Source organism: Acomys minous (genome assembly GCF_964271855.1).
Source record: "Acomys minous genome assembly, chromosome: 4".
NCBI classification, from domain to species: domain Eukaryota; kingdom Metazoa; phylum Chordata; class Mammalia; order Rodentia; family Muridae; genus Acomys; species Acomys minous.
In genome coordinates, this window is record NC_140486.1 from 126,725,073 (window position 1) to 126,743,052 (window position 17,980).

Genomic DNA, 17,980 nt, shown 5'->3' on the forward strand with positions numbered 1-17,980 from the left:
AACATTTTTAATCTGTGTATCTTTACTTCTTTCTGTTTCAACAAAAAATTAAATCTAGACACAAGGCTATAAAAGTGTCAGACTACAGTGAATGAAAAATTAAAACCATATACTGCAACACTGTTTAACACCAGAAAGTAAGATAGTGCTAAACAAGAAAAGCAATGGGAGGAGGAGGAAGATGAACAGCACAAAACAAGGTCCGTGGAAATCACAGAATACATAGAAATAGTAGAAATAGTCCTGTATAACCATTCAGAAAAAAAGTTATATCTAAGCCAGGCATGGTGGCACACGCCTTTAATCCCACCACTCAGGGAGGCAGAGGCAGGTGGATCACTGTCAGTTCAAGACCAGCCTAGTCAACAAAGCTGGCCAGGACAGCCAAGGCTACACAAAGAAATCCTGTATTGAGAAGAAGAAGAAGACGAAGAAAAAGAAAAAGAAGAAGAAAAAGAAGAAGAAGAAGAAGAAGAAGAAGAAGAAGAAGAAGAAGAAGAAGAAGTTGTTGTTTTATCTAGAGTTCGTAACAATGACTGAACAATACAGACAACCTGAGACCAATATAAAATGCTTTTGAATTACCAATTCATAAACGAAGGAAATCCAAATGGCAAAGAGGTGAAAACTAACTGTATTTGTATTAAAAAAGAAAACATTTCTATCACAGATGATTCCTATATACCAGTGCTATCCACCATCCACACAGAGGACCCACTGTCTCATCACCCACACAGAGGGCCCACTGTCTCATCATGCATGCAAAGGACCTGATACCCCTCCATCCACAGAGAAAACCAGACTTTCCACTGTCTCAGGGTGCCTATTGCTGTGATGAAGCATCATGACCAAAAGCAACTTGTGGACGAAAGAGTTTATTTTGCGTGCATTTCTACATCCCTGTTCATCGCTAAAGGAAACCAGACGGGAACTCAGATGGGACAGAAACTGAGGCAGACGCTGACGCGGAAGGCATGATGGCATTCTTCTAACAGGTTTGCTCCTAGTGACTCCTTCAGCCTACTTTCTTACAGCACCCAGGACCACCAGCCCTGGGGTGGCACCACCCACAGTGAGCTGGGCCCTCCCCCAGCAATCACCAATCAAGAAAATTCACCACAGCTGTAGCCACATGACAATCTAGTAGGAACATTTTCTTCAGTTGAGTTTCTTTCTTCCAAAATGACCCTAACTTGCATAAAGTTGACATAAAACTAGCCAGGATAACTGAACCCTTGATAAACCAATGCAACACTATTTAGCAATAACCTTTCCTGTTGTTCATCCCAAAAAAATCTCATATAATAAATACCACAATAAAAACTGCATTAAAAATTTTAAAGGCCTATAATCTTTACAAATTCCAACACTTTAAAAATTCAATCTTTTTGAAACATCCAAATTCTCTTTTAAATCCAAAGTCTCTGTAGCACTTCAAAATCTCCTTAAAAGTTCAAAGTCTTTCCACTGTAGACTCACGTAAAAGCAAAATAAGTTAAATACTGTCTTATTCCAAGAGGGAAAAACGGGGCACAGTCACAATCTAAACAAAGTAAAACCAGCTCCAACAATTTAACGGTTGGTGTTAGACTTCTGGGATTACTCACCGAGGTCTGGGCTTCTCCTAAGGGTTTGCTGCAGCGCACACAGCTCGTCTGATAGGCTCACGGGGGAAACTCTTCAGTTCCTGTTTCCCTTGTTGGTTGTCCCACAGCTCTGGCATCTCCAAAATGCTGGGGTTTCTTCCTGCAGCTCACTGCACTCTGGCCCAGCCTCTCCTGGCCTGCCTCGTGGTGCCTCAGCTCTCTGCATGGCCCCTTCAATCCTGAGGCTCCTACTGACGCTGTATCTTCACCAATGGCCTCTCACAGTGCCAAGCCCCAGCTGCTTTGTAGGACCCCTTTGCCCTGTGAAAACCAGCACCACCTGGGAGGCCCTTACACATAATCCAGTTCATCTGGCAGCACGCGGCACAGCCTTGACTACCTCTGGAGCGCGGCTTCTAGGTGCCGAATCTAGGGAAACACTTCCCAGAAGACTTCACCTCACTGATGCTGGTCTCTTCTTAATCACCGATAATGTCTCAGTTCCAGCCGACCAGCATCGAGTGTCCCAACAAAGCAAAGGTTTCACTTAGGTTCTGGTATCTTGTTAATCGCAGCTGATTCCTCGGCCCCAGCTGCCCAGAACCACAGTTTCTTAATTTAAATCGCAAATGGCCCCAACAGAATCTTTAAGAGACTCAAACTTCCCCTCTGAAACATTACAAGCCACGCCTCCACTGTCTGCACTGCTCTCGACATTTTTGTCTTCCCAGCTCCTGCAGAACACTCAGTCCTCTGGGCTCTCTACTCTCAGTGGCTTTTCTAGTCCAAAGTTCTGAAGTCCTTCCACAGTCCTCCAAAAACATGGTCAGGTCTGTCACAGCGATATCCCGTATCTTGTGTCAGCTTCTGTCTTAGTTAGGGTTACTGATTCTGGGTAGAAAGCCGTAACAAAAAGGAACTTTCAGAGGAAAGCAACCGGGGGGGGGGGGGGGGGGCAGGGGGCGCAGGGGGGGGTAGGTTTATTGGCTTACACTTCTACAACACTGTTCATCACCAAAGGAAGTCAGGACAGGAACTCAAACAGAACAGGAACCTGCAGGCAGGAGCTGAGGCAGAGGCCATGGAGGGGTGCTGCTTACTGGCTCACTCCCCACAGCTGGCTCAAGCATGTATATGCTCTACTCGCCCACATACATGCACGCACAACACACTTGAACATTTTAAAGGACTTCGGAAGATGAAAGGAAGTCAAGGTATAACATAGGTTTGATTTCAAGCAGTATGGGTAATTGCATACCAAAAAGAGAGTTAGCTAATCTTGGAGAAAATATAAATCCTCATTTAAATTTTCGATTTCCACACCAGTAAAATAAAGGTAAAAGTAATATACGCTGTAATTAAATGATAGTCCAGTAATTAAGGCTAATATAGGGGACACAGTAAATGCTTTACTGGTTCTAATAATACTGTTACTACCTGTTTTAAATAATAAGAATGAACCAGAAGAATGGAGCATGCATATAATTTTGCTGCTTGGTAGAGGCAGATAGGAACTCGAGACTAACGTTTACTACAAAGGAAGTTTGAGGTCATTCTGAGCACAATGAAACCTTACCTCAAAAACTGAAGAAAAAAATGTAATAAATACAAACGGCGTAGTGGGACAAAATTCCATTTGATTAGCTCTCAAACTCAAAACTCACTGTGTGGGAATGTCACACCTACAGGCAGATCGTCACACGACTGTTTGCTTGACTCCTCCTTTCAAGGTCAGTAGCTTGAGTTGGGAGCAGCAGAAAGATGTTTATTTCTGCACTGTTGGGTTCACTGCAGACTGACCAGTGCTGGGGAGGAAGCGGATGAGCCAGAAAGGCTCCACTTGGTGGCGCCATGTTTTATTTCATCTCATATTGAATGCGAACTTTGGGACATGACAGTTGCAAGGTTCCAGAGAAGACACAAAACACTTCACTTCGTATGCATCTTTCAAACTTTGGCTTGCAGGAGATTTGCCATTATACAAGTGAAGTCGTATAATCAAGTCAAGTCTTGGGATAGGGAAAGTTTTGCAAAGACGTCAATAAAAGACTTTCAAATTAAATGTGAGCGATCACTATATACCACAATTTCAAAAAGCAATAATTCGTTATCTTAAATATACACACACACATATATATATACATATAAATATATATATATACATATAAATATATATATATACATATAAATATATATATATATATATATATATATATATATATATATATATATATACCAAATAACTAAAATTCAATGATGGTAGCTTTCTCTCCAAACAAATTACTCCATTTAAATTCTTTATTTTGGTGAAACCAATCAACTATCTATAGTTCACTGCCCTAAATGTACCTTTCAAATTAATGCCTACGACTGCATAATCCAAACTATTTTCCAAACTACACAAGGCAGCTAAAGCCGTCCTCAAAGCAGTTCATCATCTCAAGCGTTCTCCTACCTTGCAGCCTCCCATCACTGACCATAGTCATGACAAAGGTGGCAGCTCAAATGCTAGTTGAAGATGGCAATGACTCATTTCTCACTAATATAAAATGGTGTCTATATGCGTGTCAAGAATGTGCAATGTGTTTTGATGGTGCTACCTATACATTTAATCTATCATTTAAATTATTGATCTCATTTTTGAGGCTATGTCTCCTGGGTAGTATACTAAAATTCTTATGTGGAGATTATTGTTTCAGACTTCTTTGCATTTTTCTATTAATTAAAAATATATTTAAGGGGCTGGAGAAATGGCTTAGCGATTAAGAGCACTAGTTGCTCTTCCAAAGATCCTAAGTTCAATTCCCAGCAACCACATGGTGGCTCATAGCCATCTATAATGAGATCTGAATCCCTCTTCTGGTGTGCATGAAGACAGAGCACTCATACACATTAAATAAATAAATAAATAAATAAAGTTTTTAAAATATTTTAAATAGATTTAATAAGGACTTGATAAGTATATTTTCATATTCTTACTTTTTAATTTTTAGAATTTATTTACTTGCATTTTTAAAAAGAGCTGCCAGCCAGCCAATAGTGGTGTACACCTTAAATCCCAGCATGTAAGAGGCAGAGGCAGGCAGATCTCTGAGTTTGAGGCCAGCCTGGTCTGTAGAGTGAGTTCCAGGACAGCCAGGACTACACAGAGAAACCCTGTCTCTGAAAAGAAAAATAAACAACTGTTAACAATTCTCTGAAATAATCCAACTGGCAAAACACAGCCAATACACTGAGGAATCATAGGTTTAGTCAACTAAGCAAAACCTTAGATGCTGACACTGACGTGAGCCTGACTGCTTCAGCCAGACTGTCCTCAGCGCACGGTTGTGTAGGTAATATTCAACCGTATCTGTTCTCTCTGAACATACAAAAGTTAAAATACCAATTTAAAAACTAATATACCTTCTCTTTTCATGTTTCTTACTGATACAAAATCAGTACTGTTGCTTAATAGTGGTAACTTAAGAGATTTGTTTTACTCACAAGCAGCAATCTACCTGAGGGAACAGATAGTCTGTGTGTAGGCTAATAGTGCAAATCAAAAGTTTGGGAATGCTGCCACTGACGTTTCTAAAAATATTAAACATAAAATCCTTACAATGTGCAAAGCTTTATTAAGCAGATGGCCACAGAAGTTGAAGGCTTGGTAGCTGGCAATGCCAATGGGACGCCTCCTGTTTGTAGACTCAACCTGAACTCTCATCACAGGCTTTGTATTTAGCTTTTTCCAGTTTCACTGATGATTCCAATCAAGGGCACATCCAACAACAATTCCTGTCTGGAATTTCAAATCCAACAAAGTCTTGCCTCTCTCCAACCCTTTGAGAGGTCATTTTCACCAACAAGCTGTGACAGCTAGCATTTGGGAGGTGCGCTGCTTTCCCAGTGCCAATTACATTGTCATCAAGACACTCGTTCCAGCTGCAACCGAGGCATTGTCCCCAACAGTGTCAGTGTTCTCCGTTCACTGATTGCTAACGTAGCTCTTCAGCCTCATAAAATCTACAGTCCTAGGAATGGACCTATCATTATTTCTATTCAGTGATCAATACAATCACTGGATCAGCAAAGACTGCACGGCTCCCGTTAAGCACACCCAGGGCCACACTCTGACGGCCTCCTAGCTCTTTCATAGCATCTTTAGCAAGCCTTTCAGTCCTTCCATAATCAGCCCGTGAGGAATAAACATCTTTTCCAAGAATTCACATGTGACTAGGCAGACAAAATAACTCTAGATCATAGCCTGGTTCACTAGCACTAATCACCGTGCTGGGGCTCTGGGTCGCCAAGATGGACTCAACGGGCACACACAGGCAACAGCGGCCTGAGGAGGAAGGCGGAGGGGGCTTGCTATCCTGAAATTTATATTAGCCTATAGGAAACATATTACTTTTCCTTCAATTGTACTATCTTACTAGGAAGATAAATGAAATGATACTCCATAGGCTAGATACCTTAGGATTTGTGTCTAAAAACCATATTTTTGCATTGAGTAATTTAATTGGCTCTATCTGATTCTAAATAGCCTTGATATAAGGCAGGCCTAGAGTGACTGTGTTTTGGTCTTCCTAATATGCATTATATGTACATCATATTATATAATACTAACTTAATTTTATAGTAAATTAGTACAGCTGCTTTCAGAAACTTCTAATTTAGAGTTTTCTCTGAAGAAAACTTGCCTCCCAATTCTTAGTTCAAGTGAGCGAAGCCCTTCTAAAGCCTTCTAAGTGCCGCAGACACCTCAGCACGTGTCCCCTGTCTGCCTTGTCTGCTAACCGCCTGAGTGCCGAGGCTTTGCTTGCAGCATCCAGTATCTACTATGTTTGCTGTGTCTGATTGACTTATGAATTTCAAATGCAATTATCTATAGATATTTACTAAAGCTCGAGAAACAAGAACATCTTACATCAAATGATCGGCCTTGAAGACAGCCGTTAAACAGAATTCTAAATACAGAAGGCGCGGTGAACTGGCTTGCTGAGTTCTACTACCGTCCCATTCGAGATTCGAGATGGCGTAGAAAACGGGTAGCCGGTCTGAGAGCAGTGGGCACAATTGAACAAGTCACAGAAACAAGCAGGAAAGGAAAGGAAAGAATAAAGTTCCATGGAAGACACGCGCCTTAGTCTGTTAAAAGCTGTCCAGAACTCTGACCGCCGTTCCTGCTGTGGCCCGGACAGTCTCTACAAAGTCAGGAGTGAGGCTCACAGACATCAGAGTGGGGAGAATTTCAGTCGCAAGTCCCCAGTGGAGGGATGGCGAGCGATGTGCTAGTGCTCACTATGACTGATCTGATATTTTCTTCTCATTTTTCTCTGAGTTCTCAATCAAAACAACAAAGATAAAACTTAATTGGAGCCTAATGGTAAATTGGTGAAATTAAAACATTTTAGTTCCAGTGGCCAGTCACTTGTCTGTTTTCTTCCAAGGGAAAAAATACTTCCTGTCTGCTAACCTTTCTAATCCTACATTGTTCCTACAGATTATCACTCACATCACACTGAGAGTTAAAAAGCTGAGAAGTTAGTTTCTCCTGTACTAAGAATGTGGCGCACATGCCGTGCCAATGCTCTGAACAGAATGTAGCCAATTATCTTCTCTCTTACTAATATTTGTTAAATCCGTAATAGTGAATTACACAATCGAACGATTAATCACTAATTTAACCCCGAGAAATAACAAGAAACTTCAACAACAGAAAAACGTCTACTTCAAGATGATGAGGAATTAACCAGACAGAAAATAAGACCAGGAAGAAATGATAGCATTTTGTAAACTCCCAGGGCATTGTGCACACAAAGCATTACTGCAGAGCCATATCTGTATTTTCAGGAGGGTGGCTCACCAACTTCAAAATGCCTTTATTAGAAAATACGTACATGGTCATTCAGTAAGAACCACCTAAGGATCCAGCAAATGCAAAAGTATTTTTAATTTAAGGAAAAGGATTTGAGTGAAAATAAGTCCAGAGAACAGGAAACTTGCAAGTCAGGTGAGTCAATTACTTACCGCACAAAGTCAGTCACTTTTGAAGGTGAACAATTAATTCACCGCTATAAACAAGCTGTAAAACGCCCATGGAACGTAAACAAGGTGTAGTGTTTAATCAGCATGCTTCTAAATGCCTCTAAAGGAAGCAAACCTAAAACAAAACAGTTTCCCTCCTCACAGTAAACTTCAAGCAGCATGTTTGGGCGCGCCTCAGATCCACCTGCCAGTCAGCCGCGCTGCTTCCCCTCACGGCCTGAAGATGGAAAGCCGACCACAGGGAGACTCGCTCACAGGCAGCATTTCTCTCACAGTTCCATCCAGAGAGTGACTCGTCCCCAGAAGAGCCCGATGCACAGCAGTTCAGCTTCCTCACTCCTTATTTTGGAATCTTGTAACAAGTCCTACTCCCAAAATCAGCATTACACCAACAATTTTGCGAAGTTTTTCTGACCTATGGACCATGTTTTCACAACTTGAAGACACAAAGAAACCACTATAGAAGAAATAATGATTTAATGGGTTCCCTTTTTCTTGTGATTGCCTTCAATTCTTTCACAATATTTTCCAGTTTTCTTTTAATTTCTTCATGTGGCGTTTATCAACATATGATGTCAAACTTTCATATTAAATATAAATGCCCCCTCACTCACAGTTCCATAATAGAAATATTAAGAGGCTGAAAGCTTCAAAACATAACTTTTACCTTTTTATTTATTTGTTTAGCAACAATTGTGTTTACCTTACAATATTAGCCCAATAATCACAGGCAGCATATTCACTGAGGACTATTGGCCTCACTTTCAGAAGACTGAGGTATAAATACACTCAAGGTCACCCAAGGACACTGTCCCCAGACTGGCCTGCAGGGCCTCCTCCCCGGCACGCTGCATTCTGTCACTGGGCTTTCTCTCTCCTGTGTGTGTGTCCGCAGTGCTCGGCCTGTGAGCAAGGCTAGAATTCCTACGCACCTAAGAAAACTGAGGCCACAGGCTGTCATCTGCTCCAGTGCAGGTGATGGTATGATGTTAGATCTCAAATGCTATTGTCTCATTTATGATCATGGCTGCTCCGGGACGGAAGTCTGACAACGTCTTTACATTTTTTCTTTTTTTTATTTTTATTAATTTATTCATATTACATCTCAATGGTTATCCCCTCCCTTGTATCCTCCCATTTCTCCCTCCCTTCCATTTTCCCCCTACTCCCCTCCCTTATGACTGTGACTGAAGGAGACTTCCTCCCCCTGTATATGCTCATAGGGTATCAAGTCTCTTCTTAGTAGCCTGCTATCTTTCCTCTGAGTGCCACCAGGCCTCCCCCTCCAGGGAAAATGGTCAAATATGAGGCACCAGAGTTCGTGAGAAAGTCAGTCCCCACTCTCCACTCTACTGTGGAGAATGTCCTGTCCCTTGGCTAGATCTGTGTAGGGGTTTGAAGTTTACGGCCTGTATTGTCCTTGGCTGGTGCCCTAGTTTGAGCGGGACCCCTGGGCCCAAATCTGCCTATCATAATTTTCTTCTTGTAGGTTTCTAGGATCGTCTGGATCCTTCAACTTTGCCATTCTCCCATGCTTCTCTTATTTAGAGTCCCAATAGGATGTCCTCCCCACTGTCCCAGTTTCCTGGTTAGTGAAGAATTTCATGGGACATGCCCCTTGGGCTAGTATGCAGGCATAAGTGAGTATATACCATTTAACTCTTTCTGCTTCTGGGTTAACTCACTCATTATGATCATTTCTAGCTCAATCCATTTGTCCACAAATTTCAGGAATTCCTTATTTTTATTAGCTGAGTAGTATTCCATAGTGTAAATGTACCACAGTTTCTTTATCCATTCTTCTACTGAGGGACACTTAGGCTGTTTTCATGTTCTGGCTATCATGAATAAGGCTGCTATGAACATGGTTGAGCAAATGTTCTTGTTGTGTGCTGGAGCATCTTTTGGGTATATTCCAAGGAGTGGAATAGCTGGGTCTTGTGGAAGCCCTATTCCCAGTTTTCTGAGATAGCACCAGATAGATTTCTAAAGTGGCTGTACTAGTTTGCATTCCCACCAGCAATGAAGGAGTGTTCCTCTCTCTCTACATCCTCGCCAGCATGTGGTGTCGTCTGACACATTCCCAACGGCAAATAGCCACACATAAGTCCACAGGTTGCCATGATTAAGTGCCGTGTTAAATAATGTGATAATGAATACGTTCATCTTACTTTCCTACACAGACTAAATCAACTCTATCATTTTTATTTTCTCAGAAAAAAAAATCATTCATTCTCTCACTGTATTAGCCAAAAGGATGAACATCTATAAAAAGAAGGTATTGGATCAGCTCATGTTAAAATGGTAACCATTGTTTCACACTTAAGACGATGAGAACGCATCAGTCACTTGGTTGCCTGGGTTGGGTGCCTTAGTGTGGCACCTGCACCACCTCGGTACCAAGTCAAGGGCGAGGGACTTTGGATATAACACACACACACACACACACACACACACACACACACACACTAAAACAGCAGGTCCTTCATGCTAAGAAAGCAGCAGCAGCAGCAGCAGCAGCAGCAGCAGCAGCAGCAGCAGCAGTAGCTTTTACTCAGTGTCCAAAGAGCCTTTTTATAGGAAGCAAAACAGGCATGTCACTCGCAGGTGAAATCCCTGAAGAGGTGATTGCACATAGGAGGGAAAGTCTCGAGGAGGGGAGGGGTGCGTTCTCAGAGCAGTACACATGACTAGCTAACCAACATAAACACAGACAGACACGGAAGCTGCTAGAAACAGGACATGAAACAGCAAGACAGGCAGGCAGCCCAGTCGGGCCTGGTTCCTACACCTTAGCAGTAGGAGTCCCACCGTGGCTGTCTCACATTGGAGAAGCCCAGTTGCTCAGTCCATGAGGCCGGGTATCTCAGCAGTCACAATCTGGTGTCAAAAACTTGGAAGGTTCTTGGAAAACTACAAGACCTTAGTGAGGGCTGGGAGCCTGGAAACACAAGTGTGACACTAGCTAAGGGATGAACAACAGGAGCAGCAACAGCAGAGTCAGTCAGCTCAGAACAGAGGTGAGGGACCAAAAGGTCTTTGTATCTGGCCTCCCCTCAGAAGGGCCACTCACACCTTCCCACATCGGTTACAGCAATCGGGTGGGTGTGGGTGGGTGGGTGGGTGAGGTGGGTGTGGGTATGTGTGGGTGTGGGTGTGGGTGGGTGAGGTGGGTGTGGGTATGTGTGGGTGTGGGTGGGTGGGTGTGGGTATGGGTGGGTGGGTGAGGTGTATGTCGGGGGTACAGGGGGTGACTGCAGGGCTGACCACTTGATATTGAATAATCTTTTATGGTATTCATCCCTGAGGAAAGATGACTTCTCTAGCTCTCATCATCCACTAGTTGCTTATATGGTTTTGGCTGTTGTGGTTTTGTTTTGTTGTCTAGAGAGAGCTCCTGGAGATTTCCCTGTACGTGTTCCATGTCTGTTGGTGTTGTCATTGTCTAGGTCTTGTTTTTGAGGTATCATTCAGCAAAGCTTCCCTGTTGTTTCTAAGAGAAACAGTCTTACAACACATTTCCTGGTGCTCTGGCTCTTACAATCTTTCTTCCCTCATCTTTGACGTTCCCTGAGCCCTAAGTACAGGAATTATGTTGTAGATGTTTCCAGTGGGCCTTGGCATCACATGATGACTTGGTCTCTGCATTTTAACCCGGTACAGTTTTCTCTGATAATCTCTCTGAGCATTGTAAAGACAAAGCACCCTGGTGAGAAGTGGGAGCTACACTAACTGTTGCTTCAAGTGTAAGTACTTAGAAAGCAGTTAGGAAGTGACTGGTTTAGTCAATTGGTAGCAGTATCTTCTCTTCTAAGATCCATGGTTTCACTAACCTCCAGTATCAGGAATGGTTTTGTTTCTGTTGGGCTAGCCGTGAGTCCAACTAGAGAGTTGTTGGTTACTAACAAGATATGAATGCCACTATTGCACCATTGCAGAGAGAATTCTGAGATTCTGGTTTCTTTGGAAAGCACAGAAATATTATAAGAATGTGCTTTTGAGCTGGGCGTGGTGGCACACGTCTTTAATCCCAGCACTCAGGAGGCAGAGGCAGGCTGATCAATGTGAGTTCAAGGCCAGCCTGGTCTACAAAGCGACTCCAGGACAGCCAAGGCTAAAACAAAAGACCCTGTTTCGAAAAAAAAAATGTGCTTTTGTTTTAATCCTAGGAGTAGGGGTGTGGGGCTGCTTCAAACTGTCCATAGCTGACCATGACTTGTGTCATGCTCTAGCAGAGGCATGGTCTTGTCGGTAGCAGATAGTTTCTGCGACTGTGTGACATTTGGAATTCTGGGAACTTTTCAGAGGGTCTGTAAATGCAATATCCCTAATAGGTGGGGAGGGTGATTGTTATTAGATCAGGATGGTTGCTTGTAGTTTGTCAGTAGTTGTGGTCAAAGAAAAAAGAAAAGAAATTAGGTTCAGGGCTCTCTCTCTCTCTCTCTCTCTCTCTCTCTCTCTCTCTCTCTCTCTCTCTCTCTCCTTATCTAGTAATAGAGAGATAAATGGAAGAGAAAAAGAAGAACCCACAAAATAGCAAAGACCAGTTACAAGTGGTGTCCCAATGTAGGACTCAGAAATTAAGGATAAAAATGCGAAATTTGATTGCAAATGCTGTAGAAGAAATGTCAGGAGATGAAGGAATAGAATTTTTTCCAAGAGGCCAGCAAAAAGTTTATTGTAGCTGCTATCACTAAGCTGTCCCCTGATTTGCTCCCAACTGTCCTGCCAGAGTGGGAGAGGGGCAGCCCAGGGACATGAGATCACCATGAGCCTTCCCACTTGTCACACAGCAGATACCTGCTAATGGCGTAGAATAAGGTTATGAGGAGATAGGATGCCATCCTATAGAGATAATAGATCTAAGGCATTTTAAAGAGGCCATGATTTCATATGGCGCACACCTGCCTTACGTGAAACAAATTCTAAATAACTGTACTACTCAAAATGGAATTATTACCCAAAACTAGAAGGCATTGGTAACCGCTATACTGGAGGCTGGCTCACAGCTGCAGTGGCTAACAACTGAGAATACTGAACAACAAAATAGAGTCAGGGGAGCTAATACAGTAAAAGACAAATTGCTAGGCAAAGGGGGGTACTCTGATATACAAGACAAGATTTGATTTGATGCCACTACTATAAAATAATGTCACTCAGTGGCTTTAAGAGCTTGAGACGAAGTTGAGGAACGTAGGGAAAACTTAACAAAGATTATGCAAGGCTCTGGCAAAGCCTTCATTGACTCAAGGCAGGTGTTTATAGAAACCTCGGTGTTTGAAAATGTGAATACTGAAATGTAAAAAGTTATTAGACCATTAAAGTTAAGGGCAGCGCCTATGGAAAAAAATGGATAAAAGATGTGACCACTATTGGTTTTGACATGTACTATGCTAATATAATAGGTCAGGCTATGGCTAGAAGTCTCTGATATCAAAATGCCCAGTAACTTTGAAAGTACAGTTTGTCTTGGTACTGTAAGGAGGAAGGAGGCTTGTATAGACATTATCTGGTTTGCTAATCCCAGTCCCTCCATGCGTTGCTGTCTGTGCTTTTCATTTTAATCCCAGGTGTAGGGATGTGGGGCTGCTTTGGACTGTCCCAGCAGCTGACCATGCTTTGCCTCACGTTCTAACAGAAGGGTGGTTTCGCCAGCTGCAGATAGATTCTGCTACTGTGTGACACTTGAAATTCTGGGAACTCTTCAGAGGCTATATAAATGCGAGACCCTAATAGGTGGGGTGGGTGGTTGTTGATCAATTGCGGGGGCTGTAGTTTAGTAGTAGCTGTGGTCAAAGAAGAAACAAAAGGAAGTAAATTAAATTCAGTGATCTATCTATCTATCTATCTATCTATCTCCCTTATATCCATCTTTCTCCCCTATCTAGTAATGGGGGTGAAACCAGGGGAATAAAGAATGGGAAAAAGAAGAACCCACAAAGTAGCAAAGACTGGCTACATGCCCTTCAGAATATCATGCCTTGTTGGTCACAGATGTGGTCCAAACACTTCACAGCTGACTAAGACTGTTGGCAACTTCCCCTCCAGCAGGTTACACAGAACCTTCCAGGACTGAAAAAGCACCTGCAGAGAGACTGCTTTCAGGTCCGAACCTCAAGAGTCCTGTGTCCAAACATCATGGTGTCTTTAGCAATGAGGATTTACCTTCAATGTCTGGGAAGCAACCATGGGCAACAGAGATAGCCAATCAGGACAACTCTTCTGCAGCTCCCTACACAGGTAACTCTAACTTGTGGCAAGTTGACATTAAAACCAACCATTGTGCTCTTCTGTATTTTCAAATATATTAATATAAACTTGTAAAAAAAAGACCTTCAAGTAATTGTTTTACAATTATTTTCTTAGAGCTTTATTCCATTTTCCCCTCCAGTTTTTGTGATGAATACTTCTCTATTTTTCCCATTGTTACCTATTCTACAAATTGTCTATTTTACCTAACTCCAAAGAACAATTTCCAAATTTATCAATTTTATGTTTAATTTCATAGTCTATTACTTTATTTTTCTTAATATTATTTCTGCAAACAGATTAAAACTTTTCCTTAAATTTTGCTTCTTCATGCTCCTATAGTCCATCTGAAAGCAGCTTGTATATGTGCATGGTGTGTGGGATTGTGTGAGAATGTGTACATAAATTTGAAACAGGAAAGTGTAAATAAAATTACTAAAAAAATGAAAACTGAGGTAAAATTGAAAATGAAAAATTTAGGAAGTCAAACAAAAGCCTGAGATAAGCCTCAGCAAAAGATTATAAGACATGGAAGAAAGTGTCACAGACATTGAAGACAAGATAGAATAAATGGATAACACAGTCAGAAAAAATGTTAAATATAAGCATATCTAAGCACAACACATCTAGAAATTTTTGAACACTACGAAAGACCAAATCTACAAATAATAGGGCAGGAAGGATACAAAGCTGAGGACAAATATACAGAAATTATTTTCAACAAAATCACAGAAGAAAATGTCCCTAAGCTAAAGAAGAAGGCAGCTTTCAACGTACAAGAAGCATACCCAACACCAAATAGAAAGTACACACAACACATAACAATCAAAATAGTAAGTGTACACCTCATAATGCTTAAAGCTGCAAGGGAAAAAGACCAAGTAACGTACAGAGGTGACCATTAGAAAACACGTGACTTCTCAGTGATGGCTCTACAAGCCAAGGGCCTGGACAGATGATGTACAAACTGTCAGAAGTCACAGGGGCCAGATGGCCTCTCTGACAGCTCCTGGTAGAAAGTGGTGCCTACACTCATCTACTAATCTTCCCAGAAGGAACTTCCAAGTCAGAAGTTCATGTAATGTTCTTCAAATATCTATTACTTACCAAGCCTCTTCACCATTTTTTTCTGAAAAGAGTGGAAAAAACTATGACTTGGTACCTTTGGTGGTGTACCTACTATATAGTCATCTGTCAGACTATCTACATCTGTCAGAACTCTTCACCGTAGCCAAAAATCAGTGGTTGCGTTAGTCTTTCCTTGGGTTGTTTTGTTCGCTTGGTTGGTTTTGTTTTGTTTTGCTCTGTTTTGGCCTGGGTTCGTTATTGCTTCTCTTATACTAAAAGTGTCAGGGGTCTCATCTTATGGGGTCCCCTGGCGCTTAGCTCTCATCGTTAAACAAAAATAGGCAAGTATAGAAAGTCCATGTTCTTGATTCTAAAATCCATATTCTTGATCACGAGTCACTACTGGTCATCAAATGTGGAAATTCCACTTTAATGGAGAACTGACAAACATTATTTCTGCCACTAGAAGGACAAGTTTGCGAACTTACCTGGGCTATAATTAATGCACCTTGGATTCGAGGGTCTTGCTCAACATCCTTTATCTTTTGCAGTGTTTGCCATATCAGGGTTCTAAGTCCGTCTTGTTCTTCATCACCCTGAAGTTCCCACGACATCTTCACCAGGTTGTACACTAAGCTGTAATACCCCGTCCAGACCACCTTTGCACCTGCAGGGACGAAGATGGTGATGATGATAAGGAGGGTGATAGTAATACTAACAGTTTTTGAGAATATACAGTCTTATTCATGAAGAAAAAGACAAAGTCAGTTTCATACACATTTATAATAATCAATGCTAATTAATCTACTGAAATTGAAATCTAGAATATGCCACAACCCAAAAAGCTACAAAATAGTTAGGAATTTAACCACATTAAGTTCTACTCTCAATATTATACTTAGGAAGAGTGAAATAATGTCATTTATGCTTCAATTATTCTTTCTAACAAGCTAGGCTATATTTCTATATGATGATGGTTAGCATAGATAATTCTGATTCAGGTAGAGACAGGAAAAATATCTTTGAATAGGAAGGTAATAAATATAGTCCTCGGGAGAGCTATAAACCAAATTTAGTCAAAGAACAATATGGAAAAACTGAGCCTATCTGAAAAACTTAAATAGTCAAAAGAAGCAGCTTTCACAAGAAAATATGGAAGGTGTAAAGCCCTGAAACTTCAATAAGAATAATTGTTATTTTTAAAATCCAGGTGCAGTTGCTCACACCTTTAATCTCAGAACTTGGAAGGCAGAGGCAGGCAGATTTCTATGAGTTGGAGGCCAGCCTGGTCTACTAGTGAGTTCCAGGACAGCCAGGACTACATAGGGAGACCCTGTCTTAAACAAAATAAACAAGAAAAGGAATAATTATTATTTTAACTGGACTAAACTAGAGTCCCAACTAAGTCTGGATTCTATGCTGTAATTCTGTTATATGGGCCCTACTATATTTAGCACATAAGAGGGAACACATGGCATCAGTTTGTCTAGAAAGTTACCTACTGTCACACAGCTGAGGAAATCTAATAGCTAAAGCCCTACTAGTCCATCCCATGTAGCACATGCCCCAGTTCAGACAAGGACATTTCTTTCTAATTCACAGTCTCATTCCTAGGGAAAGAAAAGACTACACAGTAAGAAAGTAAGGGAAAGCCTCGGTAGAAAGAGAAAGTGTGTACACACTTCAGAAATTGGAGAAAGGCTCCTTCACTCTCTGTGTCACTGACATCAGGAAGGAAGAGAGGAGTGCAAACAAGAGGCAAACAAGCCAGGCACTTAGAAAGGTTCCCTTTTGTCAACTAAATTATATACAATTAATAGACTGTGATATTCAAAAATCTGAAACTGAAAAAAAATGGGCCTATTAATGAATATAATGTTTTTCACCACAAAAACAGAATATAATCGAGAAATACAAATTTAATTGTATGTTTTCTTTCTTGGGAAATAGACAACCAGTGGCTTCAATCAGTCTTGGGAGATAAGGATACCTTACATAAGAACTTGCGGAGCAATAGGTCCTTAAAAAGATGGTGTAATGGAATTGCCAGAGCAAGATTCTTAGTGAGGGCTGGCAGAGTAGAAAGGGGGTTGAGAAGGTGGGACCTTGCATGACCTGCAAGTAGGGGGTCATGTGGAGAAAGGTAGAGAAGGAGTTGAAGTCTGGCTACATGTTGGAAGACACCAAAAAAAAAAAAAAGGCAAGAAAATGTTGTAGCAACTACCTGCAGTATTCATATTTACTGCAGGCTACACAGCCACTACTAATCTATGGTATGTCGTTTGTCTTTGGGTAAAGCCCAAGCTGGAGAGTCTGACAACCACGGCTCTGTCTGTCGTTATGATGCATCACTTCAGAATGCATCCACACCACTCACTGATGCCCATCCCACCGCAAATGCATTACAAAAAGAAAGCTGAAAGCAAAGACTGGAGTAAACACCGAGTTCTTCCTTCTGAGGTTAATGTGAATTGTTCCTTTCATCTCACTGGAAGCCCGTCCACCCAGCAGTACATCTACTTCAGCGGCTTTCCACCTGTTCTTCTGCTTGCACTCTAATAAGGAGCTCTCTCCGGATCCTTGTGGTTACTTCCCTGCAAAATTCTATGTACATCATACTGGAATTGCTCGTGTCACCCACAGTCCCAGGAAGACGGGAATTACTTCACTCACTCTGGCATACCTAGCACTCACACCGTGATGACAGCACAGTATACAGGGAGGAGAAGATGCGGCCTAGAAACTGTCTCCGTTTGTCTGGGACTGGTGTGTTGCTTAAAACACGGTGCTTCTGAGGGCAAAACTAGAACTGGGCTGAAGAAAACTGTGTAGTTGAACCAATAAAAGGACTCCTGCAGAGATGCAGCTCTAAGGAGAGAGAAGAGTGAAGATGCCTGAAAGGACCTCACACTGGGCTGAAGAAATGAGTTCATAGCAATGTGATGCTGTAAAGCAGCTCACAGGAAATGGTGTCATACGTAATGGTTGGATTTTTCAGCAAAGGAATAATTCCCTGTCTGTTCCACGCGATGCTATAACCAATC

At 41.7% G+C, this 17,980-nt stretch overlaps 1 protein-coding gene across 3 annotated transcripts in view; it reads right to left on the reverse strand.

The window, feature by feature from the left end:
- The window catches only part of TMEM232 (transmembrane protein 232), a 212,682-nt gene that overhangs the window by 99,781 nt on the left and 94,921 nt on the right, over window positions 1–17,980 (reverse strand). For all 3 annotated transcript variants that reach the window (XM_084778162.1, XM_084778164.1, XM_084778163.1), the window contains exon 12: window positions 15,425–15,603. In XM_084778162.1, the coding sequence (XP_084634288.1) occupies window positions 15,425–15,603 (179 nt within the window). The remainder of the gene's footprint in view (window positions 1–15,424; window positions 15,604–17,980) is intronic.